At 35.4% G+C, this 17,440-nt stretch overlaps 1 protein-coding gene and 1 long non-coding RNA gene across 10 annotated transcripts; both read right to left on the bottom strand.

The window, feature by feature from the left end:
- Positions 1 to 3,926: 3,926 nt before the first annotated feature.
- On the bottom strand, positions 3,927 to 7,122 carry LOC145037203 (uncharacterized). 9 transcript variants are annotated; one of them, XR_013678673.1, is made up of 10 exons: positions 6,945 to 7,121; positions 6,491 to 6,787; positions 6,355 to 6,411; positions 6,112 to 6,202; positions 5,962 to 6,000; positions 5,750 to 5,889; positions 5,211 to 5,323; positions 4,727 to 4,829; positions 4,325 to 4,549; positions 3,927 to 4,238 (listed from the first exon to the last, which is right to left on the bottom strand). It is a non-coding gene; the product is annotated as an uncharacterized LOC145037203 (long non-coding RNA). The 9 variants fall into 9 exon arrangements; XR_013678675.1 differs by having other exon boundaries at positions 4,727 to 4,826; XR_013678672.1 differs by having other exon boundaries at positions 4,325 to 4,829; positions 6,911 to 7,122.
- Positions 7,123 to 9,798: 2,676 nt separating this feature from the next.
- Positions 9,799 to 16,485, bottom strand: LOC145035932 (uncharacterized). The gene is made up of 13 exons (XM_078984432.1): positions 16,084 to 16,485; positions 15,583 to 15,990; positions 15,063 to 15,483; positions 12,233 to 14,950; positions 11,681 to 11,916; positions 11,343 to 11,604; positions 11,165 to 11,249; positions 10,965 to 11,098; positions 10,791 to 10,872; positions 10,634 to 10,721; positions 10,417 to 10,571; positions 9,942 to 10,330; positions 9,799 to 9,842 (listed from the first exon to the last, which is right to left on the bottom strand). The coding sequence occupies exons 1-13, from the start codon at positions 16,483 to 16,485 to the stop codon at positions 9,799 to 9,801; spliced, it is 5,424 nt and encodes a 1,807-aa protein (XP_078840558.1).
- Positions 16,486 to 17,440: the final 955 nt, after the last annotated feature.

Below are 17,440 nucleotides of genomic sequence, written 5' to 3'. Positions count from 1 at the left end.
TAAAAAGGACCAAAGATGCAAAAATTTTCTATTTTGGGCCAAAAGTGTAAAAGTTGCGAAAAAATGAGGTTTCAGCCAAGAAAACTACATTTTGAGGGACTAAAACTGTTTTCAAATGAATATGAGCTGGAAAATATCATTTCCAACATGTTTTGATACTATAATGTCAAGAAAAATGGTTTAAGGACTAAATCGGAAATTATTTTATTCAAAGGGTTAAAAATGTAAACTTACAAAAGAAAGGGGCTGTAAACAGAAAAACTTCAATGTTTTAAACAATAAATCCGTTGTGATAAAATACTGGTACTGCGACTACCGACAAAGAATAATACACAACCAACACCAAAAATCATTGTCAAACGAATTGATTCGGTCTCGAATCAATAACGAATCCAAAACTACTAACACGACGACAATTCAATACACACTCGGAAAATTAGAGAAATCAATACATACGTGGGAATACACAGACGTCGATACACCATCTTTGAGCCCAAAAGTGTCAAATCTTGCTTGTTGGGCCTAGCTAGCCCAATGACCTGATCTTTAGGCCCGAAGACAACTTCCTTACAAGTTGTTGGGTCTTACATGACCCAACACCGTGTAAAAGGACTTTCAATGGCTTTTATACTATTAGGCCCCAAGGGTCCTTTAGTACTGCTAGTAAAGTCGAGAATTCTCAAAAATGCGGGTCGGGCCAAAGGCCCTTCGCATTCACTATAGCCTTGAACGACAAAGGGGATTATTAAGGTCTTCGTGCCCTCTTTTCTCCTCGGTTGTGGGGCTACGAGAAGTCAGGGTGGTTAGATTAAGTGAATAGTACGGACGACGCCTAAAGGATCGTTAGTATAGTTGTAAACTAGTCGTTTGTGTTAACGCGTGTTTATAACAATTCACAATGCACATTTAATCCAATGTCACCTGGAATCAATGACTTCACATACCGCGATGGTACAACAACTATACGGAATTCAAAGTGTTAGGAAAACATCGGGTTTTCCTAGGGTTATTCAATACATACAACTATGAGATGCACACCAAGTATAACAAATTCTTTTTACACTTATAGAAATAAACAAGCATACTTACGGATCTTCACACTTTTTTTTTACGATACTTTTCTCAGAAAATATCGGATTTTCTGGTGGTTTGCAAAACAATACAAAACATTATTTTTCAAACATTGCTTATGAACTCACCAACATTTTATATGTTGACGTTTTTCAAAATACTTGTATTCTCAGGTAACAGGTAAACCGAGGAAAAAATGTACTCAGTGATGACTTGCTGTTTGTTTAACTATTATCGAACAATTTATTTTTGGGGATGTAATGTTTAAAACAATGTACTAAATGTAAACTCTACCAGTTGTACTATCTCAATGCATGGTGATGAATGATGTTATGTTTGATCATGCACCTTAGAAGTCACTAAACTCGAGATCTACCAAGGAGACTTGCTAGGATCGAAATTTTCTTCTTTTCTCTCTCCAAAACCGAAACTACAACTCAAGGTGAGCTTCATACCCCCTATTTTTCGGTTTTATAAGTTTTGTGGGGGGAGAATACAAGCAAATGTGTAGATCTATGAGTATATGTATGCCTTGTGTGATTTCTATGTTTATATTTGTGTTTTTGTGTGATTATGATGTTGGATCTAGTCAAAAAGCCCTTAAAACTGAGGTTTACTTTGGGTTATAGGATACTAGCATAAATTATATTACTACATACAAATCATATCTAGAAAAATAACCAAGTTGTTTAATATTAACTTCTTTGGGCTAAAAACTCATTTTTGGACTCAAAATGTTAAAAATATAAAGTTAAAGGGCCCAAAATGACAAGATACAAATTCTGATGGTTGAAATATGTCAAAACAGTTTCAATAATGTATTTTCTGGAAATATATTCTTTTGAGGGATTAAAATGTAAAATATTAAGCATAATGAGCCAAAAATGGATTTTTCGGCCCAATAAAGCCCAATATGCGAGATTTTCAAATTTGAGGGGCTGAAACTGTATTTTTCTGTAAAACAGGGGACTACTAGTGCTCCAAGTCCATTTCAAGGGTTAAAAATGCTTTTCATAATTAAAAAGGACCAAAGATGCAAAAATTTTCTATTTTGGGCCAAAAGTGTAAAAGTTGCGAAAAAATGAGGTTTCAGCCAAGAAAACTACATTTTGAGGGACTAAAACTGTTTTCAAATGAATATGAGCTGGAAAATATCATTTCCAACATGTTTTGATACTATAATGTCAAGAAAAATGGTTTAAGGACTAAATCGGAAATTATTTTATTCAAAGGGTTAAAAATGTAAACTTACAAAAGAAAGGGGCTGTAAACAGAAAAACTTCAATGTTTTAAACAATAAATCCGTTGTGATAAAATACTGGTACTGCGACTACCGACAAAGAATAATACACAACCAACACCAAAAATCATTGTCAAACGAATTGATTCGGTCTCGAATCAATAACGAATCCAAAACTACTAACACGACGACAATTCAATACACACTCGGAAAATTAGAGAAATCAATACATACGTGGGAATACACAGACGTCGATACACCATCTTTGAGCCCAAAAGTGTCAAATCTTGCTTGTTGGGCCTAGCTAGCCCAATGACCTGATCTTTAGGCCCGAAGACAACTTCCTTACAAGTTGTTGGGTCTTACATGACCCAACACCGTGTAAAAGGACTTTCAATGGCTTTTATACTATTAGGCCCCAAGGGTCCTTTAGTACTGCTAGTAAAGTCGAGAATTCTCAAAAATGCGGATCGGGCCAAAGGCCCTTCGCATTCACTATAGCCTTGAACGACAAAGGGGATTATTAAGGTCTTCGTGCCCTCTTTTCTCCTCGGTTGTGGGGCTACGAGAAGTCAGGGTGGTTAGATTAAGTGAATAGTACGGACGACGCCTAAAGGATCGTTAGTATAGTTGTAAACTAGTCGTTTGTGTTAACGCGTGTTTATAACAATTCACAATGCACATTTAATCCAATGTCACCTGGAATCAATGACTTCACATACCGCGATGGTACAACAACTATACGGAATTCAAAGTGTTAGGAAAACATCGGGTTTTCCTAGGGTTATTCAATACATACAACTATGAGATGCACACCAAGTATAACAAATTCTTTTTACACTTATAGAAATAAACAAGCATACTTACGGATCTTCACACTTTTTTTTTACGATACTTTTCTCAGAAAATATCGGATTTTCTGGTGGTTTGCAAAACAATACAAAACATTATTTTTCAAACATTGCTTATGAACTCACCAACATTTCATATGTTGACGTTTTTCAAAATACTTGTATTCTCAGGTAACAGGTAAACCGAGGGAAAAATGTACTCAGTGATGACTTGCTGTTTGTTTAACTATTATCGAACAATTTATTTTTGGGGATGTAATGTTTAAAACAATGTACTAAATGTAAACTCTACCAGTTGTACTATCTCAATGCATGGTGATGAATGATGTTATGTTTGATCATGCACCATAGAAGTCACTAAACTCGAGATCTACCAAGGAGACTTGCTAGGATCGAAATTTTCTTCTTTTCTCTCTCCAAAACCGAAACTACAACTCAAGGTGAGCTTCATACCCCCTATTTTTCGGTTTTATAAGTTTTGTGGGGGGAGAATACAAGCAAATGTGTAGATCTATGAGTATATGTATGCCTTGTGTGATTTCTATGTTTATATTTGTGTTTTTGTGTGATTATGATGTTGGATCTAGTCAAAAAGCCCTTAAAACCGAGGTTTACTTTGGGTTATAGGATACTAGCATAAATTATATTACTACATACAAATCATATCTAGAAAAATAACCAAGTTGTTTAATATTAACTTCTTTGGGCTAAAAACTCATTTTTGGACTCAAAATGTTAAAAATATAAAGTTAAAGGGCCCAAAATGACAAGATACAAATTCTGATGGTTGAAATATGTCAAAACAGTTTTGTGGGGGGAGAATACTTGCTGTTTGTTTAACTATTATCGAACAATTTATTTTTGGGGATGTAATGTTTAAAACAATGTACTAAATGTAAACTCTACCAGTTATACTATCTCAATGCATGGTGATGAATGATGTTATGTTTCATGTATATTCAATGTAATGGTATTCAATTGAGTCACAACAGCCCTCGGACGTTTCCGCCGTCTGGTTCGGGGGTGTGACATAACTCAACAGCCTGCCAACTGCCTCGGAAATACATGTATACTTGCTGCCCAATGACATATATACCCTTTAGTTTCAAAAAAAAAGTTCTTTCCACAAGGGCAAAATGGGAAAAGCGATGAGAAATCTGACCTGGATAACCCAGAAGACCCCATTCATGAACCTGCCCAGCCTCTTTCTTTTTCCTCCACTGTCCCTATTGATTTGAACAACAATCCAAACACCTCTGTCAACTCAAAGAAACGACCCAAGCACACCTACCCCTTGGGGCTGTTGTACCGATCTCACTCTCTCCCATTTCTTTCGAAGCGACGAAGTGGGGAAGAAGTACCGATGACCTAAATGATTGTGTCGAGCCTCCATAGAGATTGAGTGGTTGAAAGAAGAAACATTGGAGAGATAAAATAGAAGAAAACGTTAATAAGACAAATAAGTAAAATGCACCTGCCATCTCTTTTATTTAATGAGGTATATGGTGCTTCTGAGATTTTAGTGAAGAATATGAAAGAAACATATTGCAGGTCTTATACTAACCTGATAAAGCAATAAAAGGATAAGAATAATTTGCCATTTCTGCTCTCCTTTGATGCAGATGCTCTCCTTTGATGCAGATCTGCCATTGCTTTCACCTTCCCTACTGCCAAAGATTTATTAGTTCAGTTAATCAAAATGTAGATGTTAGTAATGGTAAAAATACTATAACCTACCTTTAAAAGAACACAAAAATAATATATAAATGTTAGTTTGACAATTGTAGATTTTGAGTACTTAGTTTTCATTTCAAAGTTGTTTTTATTAGAAGGGTAAAATGGTAAGTTTTCTAATTAGCAGATCTGTTCAACAATCTTACCAACATGATTGCATCATTCAGCCAGTTATTGGGACAAACCTCTTAATGATGCAGACCTCTTATACTTTGTTTAGGTTTTGGACATTCGTTTTGTTAAATATTGGAATATGATTATAATTGTAAATACTTGTGATGTTTAATTTTATGATTGAAAAAGAAGAGACTTACCCTATTTATGAGTAGCAGATCTTCAAAAGTATTCCTAGTGATAGATTATAACCCAACAACACCACGCCAATAGTCTCCACCAAAATATGCCAATCAAGTTGCAGATACTTTAGCTTTATATTGAGCAGAAGATACACATAAATGATCAGATAAAAAAAAAATGCAAGTTAAACAGATGTATTTTCGTTTATTCTATAATGAATTCGCTACTTTAATTGAAGAAATTTATAATTACCTTTGTTGAAGTCTTAATATTTATGTTAGCCCACAAAAAGTTATATCTAAAGAATCATGTTTTATATGTATCTAAAACCAACCGAAAATGCAATTTTTATTAATCAGATAAAGAAGTGGACTATTGAATTAAACCCAAACCTAATCTAAATTGATAGAAATTACCAGCAGCATACTAAAAAATTAAAATCAAATAACCAAGAAACATGAATAACCAAAACGAAACTACTTCTAAAAGGAAGCAAACCACCAATTTAAAGCCTAAATTATACAACTTAAAAAGAAAAAGAGTGGTTGGGTTTTACCTGAGAAGCTTTCTACTGGAAAGTGCAGGTTGAATTTCCATTACTCAGTTAACTTGAATAAGTTGTAGATGGCGAAGTTAACACTTGGCTTTGGTCTTCGACTAATCAATTGGCATTAACAACTGGAAGGGAATATTGACCTGCGCCAATAGTGAAGAGAAATACATGATTATCGTACAAAGGAAATATTGATATGCAGTTGTAAACATTACCTATTGACAACACACAGAATAAGAGAAGAAGGGTCACACCTGCAACATACAGTAGAAAGAAGATGGTGAAATTAGGAAGGAAGATAGAAAACAATAGAAGCGGTGGAGGAACAAATGGAGGAACTCTTTAGCAGGGAAAGTGTTACATACCTGGAGCAAAATCAATGGGAGTGGTGGAAGAAATATATGTTTGAGACCTCCAAAAAGCAAGTCTGAGCTTTTTTCCACTGTGAAGTACCTCCTATATATAAACAAACTCCATCCATCATGTTCTACGGTAATATTTCAACAAACTCACAATCAAATTGGGTGAACAATCAAGGCTAAAACACAAAAACTCCCATCACAAATTAATTCGCTGAAAAAATAAACTAAATCATTCTCTCGGCATACCAAAATTTCAAGCCTTTGACCACAGATGGCGGTGAGGAAGATAGAGCGATGCTTTAACTGAAGGCAGAGATTTAATCGAAACATAGAATTAGAGTACTCATCCTCAAATCAGTAAAGGGGAATCGAAAGATCTTACTTATTTCGGAGGCGTTCTTCACCAACAGGAGGAATCGGGCGGAGCCAGTAAATTGAAAAACGAAGGACTCTCTTCCAGAGAAGTCGAAGGACTCTCCAACCTTGGAATACAGAGCAGATAAGAAAAAATGGATAGAGTGTCGGTGGAAAAACGAAGCATCGGACACGTATCGCTTTGGAATACAGAAGGTAGACACGTATCTAAGCGAGTGAACTGGAGATGATTTCGATTGTTCTTCGTCGTGAAGGTTTTGAATGTTCAAAATTCCTTATGGGTGCCGACAACGAAGGAAAGCATCTGCAAAATTTAGGGATTGAAATTAGGGCTAGAAATCATAGAAATCGAGATAGAAAGTGAAGTTTAGAGAGCGAAAAAGAAACACGTTGCAAGAAAAACAATCGATTAGCTTTAGAATATAACCGGTCGTCATCTAAAAAAAGGAGCCAGAAGCAACCTCAACGCCGATTGAATCACATATGATGCTCTGTCGGGTTCTTCTGCACCGGTAACAAAGCTAGAGAGAGAGAGTGTGTGAGAGAGAGAGAGACCCGATAAAAGCATTGAGAATCAGTCTGGGAAAGGAAGAAAGTGGATGTAGAAGCTCCTGGGAGAGGCGGTGAGCGGTGAGAATGACCAATCAAATAAAAGAACTGTTATAATTTTTTACAATCTTAATAATAACTAGATGGAATCAACTGCTCCTATTGGCGCTAATTCAGGACTTTTTTTTGACTTACAACTTATAAATATAGTACCGAAAAAGATAGATTATATTGATAATTATTAGATATATGGATGTTTGTAAGTTTTTTTATATCTTCTTTGATTTTGTTGATTAGCTCCTCGTATTTCTTCTCCATATCTTGCATGGCCCTCATTGCCAGGTAGTTATCGTAGCATGGTTTGCAGTCCATCCCCGTTATAAGCTCGTTTTTGTATTTTTGATGCTCCCAACATTCCTCTTGTGAGTTTTTTTATTGATACTTTCTCAGCCTCATAGTGATCAATGACGTTCCTCAGTATGTGCTCCATTTGTTGTGGTTTCATATTTTATGAGATTTTATTTCTGGAATATAGAGTGTTGAAGAGTGATGATGCTTCTTAAATATACAAGTCTGCATTTAAGTTGGTTGTTGTGTGTTTAATGCAGGTGTTATTTCTGGAGGAGTAATGATATATGATGGAACGTATTGGTGGCGTTTGAGATTCTAGAGGATTTACTTTTTTTGTATATTTCATTTTGTTAGTATAATATATAACAATGTATGAAAACGTTCATTAAAGGTGTAAAAAGATTTTTTTTTATTGAAGCACAATAATGTAAAGTTACATTATTAAAACATTACACGTGTTATACGAAAAAAAAAGTCGAAGTAAATGCCTACTTCACTGGAAGATTATCTGAAAATTTGTTTAATGTTGCGATGCCTTCGTTGATTTCTTCCTCTAATGCGACAACTACGGTGTTTGCTTTTGTGTTAAAAACATCTTCATTGTCCAAAATTTGTGCAGAGACTGCGTAGTTTAGAAAGTGTGGGGTTTGTGTTAGTGTTTTTGCTAGGTTTCCTTGTTGTTTTGATGTTGCGCTTCAGTGTACGAATGGTCTTCATCATTTGAGTTTTGTGACGGACTATGGTGTTGATCTTTGGGTAGTTTTCTATAAAGTGTGTTTGTGTTTGAGGTACATTATGTAATTTATAGAGTGCTTTTAAGAAAATTTGTAATATTAGCTGACACGTGTTGCAGAAAATGTGTGATGAGTAATCTCCTAATTAATTACGTGTTTTTCATATGTGCAAGTGTACTTGGAGGTTAGGCCTTCGAAATTTAATTGACTTTGGTTGTTTTAATATTTAGACGTATTTTAATAGATGAAGTTATTTTATTTATAAATAATATGTTGTAACGGTTACACTTCTTGTTTACATTGTCGTATATACATAACACATGTAATATTTGAAGTCTACGAAATCGTTAATAGATAAAGTTATTTTATTTATGAACATTGTAAAGGTTACACTTCCTGTTTACATTGTTGTATATACATAACACGTCTAATATTTTAATACTAGGAAATCGGGTCTTCAGTCGGAGGGTGTGTCTTTCATGCCACGTTTGTACTTGCCAATTCTTTTGTGGATTGTTCCCAACATGAAGGAGACGTTGTCCTGTATGGACTGATCTTCTGTTTTTGCTTTCTCAAAGATGTTATGCAGTGTTTGAACATCTACATCGTCGGGGTGATTCGCTATGTATAATACGATATTTTCGTCGATGCGGAAACTCTCTTCTAGTCGAGATTGGATTGCTTCAAGTATATCACCGATTTCCCTAAGGAAATCCGATCATGATGGTCAAACCTTTGTTGTAATCGCTGTTATTCATTCTGAGTATATTGTTTTTAATGTCGTGGTTATGGCATTTATTTATAGAAGAGACAATGTATGTGTGTGGTGGATTGAGTGATAGTATTAGAGTTGGATGTATGATAATTTTTCGTAGCTATAGCATGGCTTAGTATGCAGCATGCGTTGTCAAGTTGTTTGTTAAACAACGTGGCCAGGTATGATTTTCGTGTGTAAAAATTATATATATGATTTATTTAAATCGTGGATAAGGGTCAATAGTGGACAGATAATGACTATTTTTGTTTTTAATAAAAATAACGATTTATATAATGTTTTAAAAGTATGATATATTTCCAAGATAACAGTGAATTATAGATAGGGAGGAGTTTAATTCTTAGCTATGTGCATATGTGTTTAATGGTGTGTTGATGTCTATGTGGTAGTCATAGACTTTGCAGGTAATCATGACATATGGAAGGTTAAATAGAAATTATGAAAGACTGTGATGTTTTGATAGCAGAGGGGTTGTGATAAAAATTATATTTGTTTTTAATATCAAAAAGGTTAGGATCGTTGAACTTTTTAAGTCAGAAGTTATACTATGTTGAAGGTCAATATATTTGTTACGCTTAAAGGTTGTATTAAATTAAAACATAGGGAAAGAAGGCCGATCTAAAAGTAAAGCAAATAATCATCCTCTGTAAAGATATTCCATTTTTAATATTTTAATAAACGAAATCGTAAATTTTATTTGAAAATTTGTCATCTTTCTTATTTAAATTAAAGTTAATATACGACGATAGGTGATAGATTAATGAACATATGTTACTTATATTTACTATCATAAAAAGCCAAATACCACAAAGTCTGAGACTAAAAAACATGTTTTCTGGACTTTAGTTTATACATATTATGCAAAACTGATAATGTCATCATTATCAACGTCGGAGGGGAGATGGATCATTCTATCTTGCGTGCACTTTTACGCTTTGTATTTGATGTGTCTGCAATAGTAAATTTCCACATATAATTATATACGTATTTGTTAACAAAAATGTAAGAGGTTACTTTGTAGTGTATACAGATAATAGAGAAATATTTACCTTGGCTTTCAAATGGTAATGACCTTTTGACGTTTGCTCTACTGTGTTGAGGAACTGAAGAACAGTCTTTCTCGCTGTCTTTTGATGGAGATCGATGATGTGGTGCTGGTGTTGTTGGGTATGCTGTTTCCTGTGGGTTACTTTTTTCGATATCTGTAATCATAAAGCGAATGTTCGTATCTGTCGATGTGTTTGTGATACGAAGTTTCATTTTTTTGGCTATTCCTTGTACAGTAGTGGCAATTGCAGGTAGTTGTCCTCTACAGTTTATGTCATCGTCTGGTATAAGTTTATCAGCTGTAGAACCGAATAAGTCTTGTGTTGCGTTATCGGAGAGCAGAGCAACTATAGAATTATTTTCGTCTGTAAGTGTTGCACTAAGCTTGAACCTGGGGTTTTGCATAGTAAATGTAGGTATAAAATCTATGATTTGGTTAAATATTTGTTAACATAAAAGTTATATATTTAGACTTACGTTATAGTTGGTGCATTGATTATACCATCTGAAGGACAGAACCAACTTTTCCCCTGTTTAAAAGCTGGGATCTTGCAATTTGGACATTGAACTTGGTACCAACAATCAGAAAATACATACGCAGTTATGACAGCTTTTGTAGTGAAACTTTTGTTCTGCATAATAGATATGTTGTCATAATCTACATAATTTAAATTGCATTAATAAAAAAATATACCAGGAGTTTAGGATGACCTCTTTGTAATATGTCTCCTAATGGTGTTGGGATGTCGAAAAATATAGAGGAGTCACTAAACGTACGAAAACTGTACAATCGGGAAATTATATTAATCAGTAACGAAATATTTAAAATGTTTTTATATGCGTTAAAATACCTGTCCGTTAGAAGCGGTGTTTCTGGAATTGGTGGATTGATGTATAGGTGACTTGCACTGCTTATTCCATGTCTTAGGGAACCTTTAAATTACCAATTATACATAACATGAATGTAAAAAATATATTTGTTACAAGTTAATAGATGATATCAGAATAGTAAAAAAAAAGTATACCATCATAGGTTGAAATCTTTATACTAGTTATCGCAACAACAACGGGAGCAACAGTATTTTCCAAACCAACAACATCAAACTTTGAAGGTATGTTCGTGCATTCTTTCCATAAGCTTATTGCAATATCCTCGCCTCTAATGTTGGTATTTATAAAGCGTGTTAAAACCTTATGAAAATAATTATAAAAATACCTTACTTACAATTCATTCTTTAATATTAGTAATAGATATGGTTCTTTGTTTTTCTTCGTACACCTAATAAGTTTGCTGAAGACACCAATAAAATCTGCAAATGGAATTTAGTGGTTTACAAAAGTTATTAACGATTTATGTAAGTGTTTACTTTAAAAACGTGAATGCTGTATAAGTAAATGATAACCTGCATGTCGATCCACGTAATTTGCGATTTGTTTTTTAGTTATGAAAGTAAACCAGCATGCAGGAATTGTATGTGTGTCTTGGATAGATGTAATTGATGATGCCATTCCAGCAGCTATGTAGACCTCATTATCCAGCCATTTCTGATATCGGTCTGGAATTCCGCATGCATATTTTTCAATCGTATAGCATTTACTGGGAATTAGGACAGATTGTAAATATCCTTGGTCTTTTCGCTGACCCAAAATTTGAACAGCATCACCCTTATAAAAATATTATGAATAAATTAGTATAAACTTGTGACAGAATAAGGAAAAATAAAATAATGGTATAACTTACATTTGTATCAACAGCTAAGAACCATGTTTCCTGAGTCCTTACTTGTGGAGTCCTCATTCGCAATATTCGAAGCTGCAAACATGAATGAAACTCATATCTTGCATCTATATACAGACCCCATACTAAAAATGTATATGTTGCATAAACTAAAGTATAGTTGTAGACATGTATTGCTGTTCCTGGACATCCATAATGTAGATTGGAAACTGTTGTTACTGTTTGGGACATGGTTAAAACTGGATAAGAAAAAAGTTAATACAACATTATTTTTTATTACATCTAAAAAGTTAACGTAATATGGTACAATAAAATGAATCAGATACAAGAAAAAAACAGAAACATTGTATATATGTTTAACCTCTGAGTTATTTATTTTTTGTAAGAAGTCTTTGAAAACAACATTTTTTGTAATGTTGTTTGTCGTTTTATCATCAGAATGCATAAGTATTTTAACTGCTTCTGGAGATGTGGCACGTGACAATGCAATATAAAGCTGGCCGTGTGTGAAAACAGGTTCCGGCAAATATATTCCAATTCTGGTTAAAGACTGACCTTGACTTTTGTTAATAGTCATACCATAACAAACATTAACAGGAAATTGCTTTCTTATGAATGTAAAAGGTATATCAGGAGCTTTATGAATAAATCTAATACGAGGCAGAAAAACCTTCTTCCCAATGCTGGTTCCAGTAATAATTGATGCCTCAATCACATTTGATAACAACTGTGAGACCATTAATCGTGTACCATTACACAAACCTTCTTTCTGATTTATATTTCGAATTAGCATTATAGGTGTGTTAATTTTTAATAAAAGTGAATGTGCAGGTATGCTTGGAAATGTAAGTCCATTAAGATATTCCAACGGATAAAATGTATTAAACTCTGTAGTCTGCTTCCCGTTAAATTCAATGCTGTCAGCACTCTTGTAAATCTTTGAAACCCCAGGAATTTTACGCATAACAATATCATTTATGTGTTGTATTGTTTCGTTTTTGGGACAAACTATTGCCCTGCCAGATAACATGCTTGTTGAGACATTGGTTTGAAAGATATCTCCATAAACAAAATTTATAAGGGAATCTAACCCGTTTTCCGATGGAGGTATAAGGAGTGACCTAGGGATTTCAATCCATTTAGTATTTATCCTATCAACAGTATCCATATTACCAATCCTACCATCTCCAACCTGAACCAGCCATGTCGCAAAATCTGATGCATTTAACTCTATTTTCGATGACATAGATGAATCCTTAAGTCTCATGTTGGCACTTAGTTTACATAATTTGAAATAGGGCCATAGATAGGAATTGGGTAGAGTCAGAGAAACTATCTCAGACGGTGTAGATTTGGGGGACACTGGCAATGTCTGTCGGAAGTCTCCTCCTAACAACATAGACATACCACCAAAAGTTTTTGCTTCACAGTCAAGTATATCTTTTAAAGAACGATCTAGACATTCAAAACAACGTCTGTCACTCATTGGCGCCTCATCCCATATGATAATAGAAGTTTGCTTTAGCAACTCAGCAAGCATTGTGTGTTTTCTTATATTGCATACGGTTTTTTCTGAAAAGTCTATTGGAATATTAAACCTGGAATGAGCTGTCCTTCCTGATGGAAGAAGCAAAGAAGCAATTCCTGAGGCAGCAACAGCTAGTGCTATTTTTCCTCTTGAACGGAAATAAGCAAGCAATGTATTCCACAAGAAAGTTTTGCTGGTTCCTCCATGACCATAAACAAATATAAGCACTTGCTGTTGTGTTTCCTCTGCAGAGCGAATGTCATTGTACACCTGCAGCTGTGCATTATTCAGTAGTGGCAACATATGGTCATGAGTAGAAATAAGAGCTACCTTATTATAAGAAGTTTCTTCTAGGAAGAGACGATTTTTTAACAGTGTGATGTTGCTATCTGTTAGTTTTGGTAGATGAAAGTCCAAAATAGATCGTGGTGGAGTAGACGACCTTAGTATGTGATCTAATTCAAATAAGACCAATTGCTGTATATGACTATCATCTATATTCAACTCAATAGTAGGATTTGATGACCGCATCCTATAAACTAAGTCATCACTCATTTTTCTCCATCCAATGTCCCACAAACACATGGGATCATTAACATCACATAAAAGCAGAAGATAACAGAAAAGAGACCGCAACTGAGATGAAGTCGCCCACTCAGAAGCTTGCACAAAAGCATCCATCCATTCTTTGTCATCTCCAATCAACCCTAATGCATTGCATGCACTACGGAAATCATCGTACATTACATCTGACACAGTGCGAAGCTCTTCATATGACTTACAACCTTTTTGGTGGGACAGCAACATCCTCAAGAAAAACAACTCTCCACCAGTTGGGTGGACAAATATAAGTCTACCAAGTGCACGGGAGTTTGAACGCCTTCTTCTTTTCCAACATTTTTCCCTGTCATCCCACCAATATTTCGTGGGGTAAGAGGCGTATGTAAGTTCGCGACCGATTGAATCCCATCTATTCTTTTCAAACCAACCTAACAACAAACTACTACCAAAGGTGGGATTTTCGACTACCTCTTTGATTTGAGTATTTTCTTTAAAGAATACCGACTGCATATTCGGCAAATGGACAGGAAGAATAATAATAGGGGGATCACGCTCATGAATAGGAAAATCAAGTATCCGCCATGCAGCGTCATGGGGACAGAGAAAACGCCCATCAATATAATTTTTTATCTCGTCAACAACTATACATTGTCCATAGACAGACGTATCAGCACATTGAGTATCTTTCTGAACAACAAATCTGACCCGTTCCATTCCCTTTGATACATACTTGAACAGGTACTTAATCATCATATTCCACCCGCAATGCTCAACATTAATATGTGCGTTGAAACGACTGGACAACCTCTTATTATACGGAACTATGTATCTGTTATCTATCTGTATACCACTCTGCAACATATGAAGTGAACTTGAATTTCTTTTATAATGAGCGTAGCCGTCCCTATCAAAAACCGTAGTAGAGACAAACGACTTAGGAAATTTTTTCTTGCAGTTTCCATCCTTCATACAGGGCGCCTTAGAATTCAGCAAACCACATGGTCCGTGGACCATACACCTGGTAACAATTTCATATAACAGTGGCTCTGAAACAGGATCAGGCAACTCGGCAGTAATGTAATCATCAACTTTTGAAGGATCTTTTATCTTATGTGAGTCTTCAACCCATATAAGTATATGACAATGAGGCAACCCTCTCTTTTGAAATTCAATGGTATACAGATCTACAAAAAAAATATATACATATATATATATATATATATATATAAATGTTAGAATAAAAAAATACACAATTGTTATATAAATCAGCAAGACATAAGTTAGAAAGGAACTTACATGCTGAAACAGGGCCAAAAGTCTTATCAGATTTCAGATATGCAATGAATGCAGTGACTTTCATATGAAATACCCGTGAAATTATATCAGCTCTACTACCAACATCAGTTTGATGATGGGAATTCATATAACGTGTGATTTCTGGCCATCCAACATTGCACGTAAAAGTTATAAAGTACTGTGGATTCCTGTATTCCCGGCAGATAGAAAGAGCATCCTGATAGTGACTGTACATGTATCTTGGACCACCAACAAAAGATGGAGGCAAAAAAACACGCTTACCAACAGAACGACTTTCAGTATCACCACGTGAAAGTGCATCATAAATGCCACTAACATACGCTGATCTGAGTTGGCTCTGATTGTGTTCACAGAAATCAAGCCTTGACAATTCAATGCATGCATATGCATCCACCAGATACTGTTGAAACAGTCTACAAGAATTTAACAAAAGATACCATACACCATTCCTTGCATGTATCTGATAACTATAATACATATTGATAGTAAGATTTCTAACCTTACTGCTTCTCTCATCATGAAGTTTTAAACGCGGAGACCAACCTGTTTCACCATACGGAAAAAGGACAGGATACTGCAAAGCCATATAGCTAGGATGAAGTTTGCTAATCCTGCGTGGAACACCATTCCTGGAATGTATAACTATGTCGTATGTACTGCCTATTGCGTCTTCACCAACAACAGTACAACCCAAAGTACCATGAGCTGGAGGTCCATATAAACGGTCAGGGACATTATTAAACAAACAAACCGCATAGTCAACCAAACTGTTTTCAACAGCAAGGTCTTTCGCAGTCTTAAAAGTCCTTACATACTCATTATGAATATTGAAAACACCCATAAGAGTTTCAACAATCATTGGATCTAAAGACTGAGCGTCTTTCCTTTCAACTGCAGACAACCTATTCTGTAATTCATGTTCTGTATCTACAATATAAAGCTATAAAAATCTAGGTCCTTTTTCATCAGGTATATCAAAGGCACCTATCCAATGACAAACCTGACCAGAAACCTTGAACACATAAGGACCAGCCGTTTTATTAACATCCTCATCAACTTTACCTCCAAAAGAGGTCATACTGAAGATATTATTATAACCCCTAATATTTTTTATAAAAGGGGGGAAATCATAAAGAGTCGCTAACAACTGAGGAGTTGCAAGCGAATACGGCAAGACTACAGAGCCAGACCTACAACAACGGCTATAAGCAGGACACTGTGGACGTGATAAATACTTAACCCTTTCATCAAACCAGAACAGAGCAGAACACGAAACACAAACAAAATTGCAATCACCAATATCATCATAAGCAGGCAAAATAGGCAAAGACGGTATCTCAGGAGGTAAAATACCAGCTAAACGTCTAGATAAGGGACGCTTGCAAGACAAAACTCCAGACATCAAATAAGCACATAGCAGCAATTATAGATACCTAAACTAAAAAAAAAAAAAACAAAAACAAAAACACCCAACAACAAAAGAACATATAATCGCAAGATACCGGCAAACAGAAATTCAAAAGCGGCAATTAGAAAGCAAAATTAGAACGCAAGATGTAGCAAGAAGCCGACGTCTACTTAAAGTGATATACCGACAAACAGAAATCCAAAAGCACGAATTAGAAAGCAAAATTAGAACGCAAGATGTACCAAGAAGCCGATGTCTATCTACAATCACTTTAAGACCATCTAGAATAACTTTATGTCGGTTCTTTTAGGCATTAAGGCGGCCAAGGATAAAAAAAATATCCGGTGGCAAATGCATAAACCAAGGAAAAAAGGGGCATAAATGAGAAATAAAAGTAACTCTAAAGCAAGCAGCCCGTGGCAAAAGGAGTAATTGAAGAAAACTTAAGTGGTAGAAATTAGGGATGAACAAATGGACCGGGGAACCAACCGGTACCGGTACCGGAACCGGAACCGGCACCGGAACCGGAACTCGATGGAACCGGTCGGGCCGGGACCGGGACGTTATTTTTGTAGATTTTTGGAACCGGGAACCGGTAGGAACCGGAACCGATATAACCGGAACCAGTAGAACCGGCAAAAACCGGAACCGTATGATGCTATTTTTCAAGGACCGGTTCCAATATTTGAAGACACGACAAGAACCGGTAGGAACCGGGAACCAGTAGAACCGGACCGATAGAACCGCCGGGCCGGTTCGGTTCTTGATTTTGGCCGAAGCCGGTTCCCGGTTCCGGTCCGGTTCCGGCCGGTTCGGTCCTTTTGCTCATCCCTAGTAGAAATGAGAAAGCAAAAAAATTCCTGTTCACGACCCTTTTAAAGATTAATAGTATATATAATAATAATAATAATAATAATAATAATAATAATAATAATAATAATAAAATTAT

The sequence above is a fragment of the Lactuca saligna genome, chromosome 3 (genome assembly GCF_052625555.1).
Source record: "Lactuca saligna cultivar CGN05327 chromosome 3, ASM5262555v1, whole genome shotgun sequence".
NCBI classification, from domain to species: domain Eukaryota; kingdom Viridiplantae; phylum Streptophyta; class Magnoliopsida; order Asterales; family Asteraceae; genus Lactuca; species Lactuca saligna.
The sequence above is the reverse complement of the archived record's forward strand: the minus strand, read 5'-3'. Positions and strand labels throughout refer to the sequence as shown.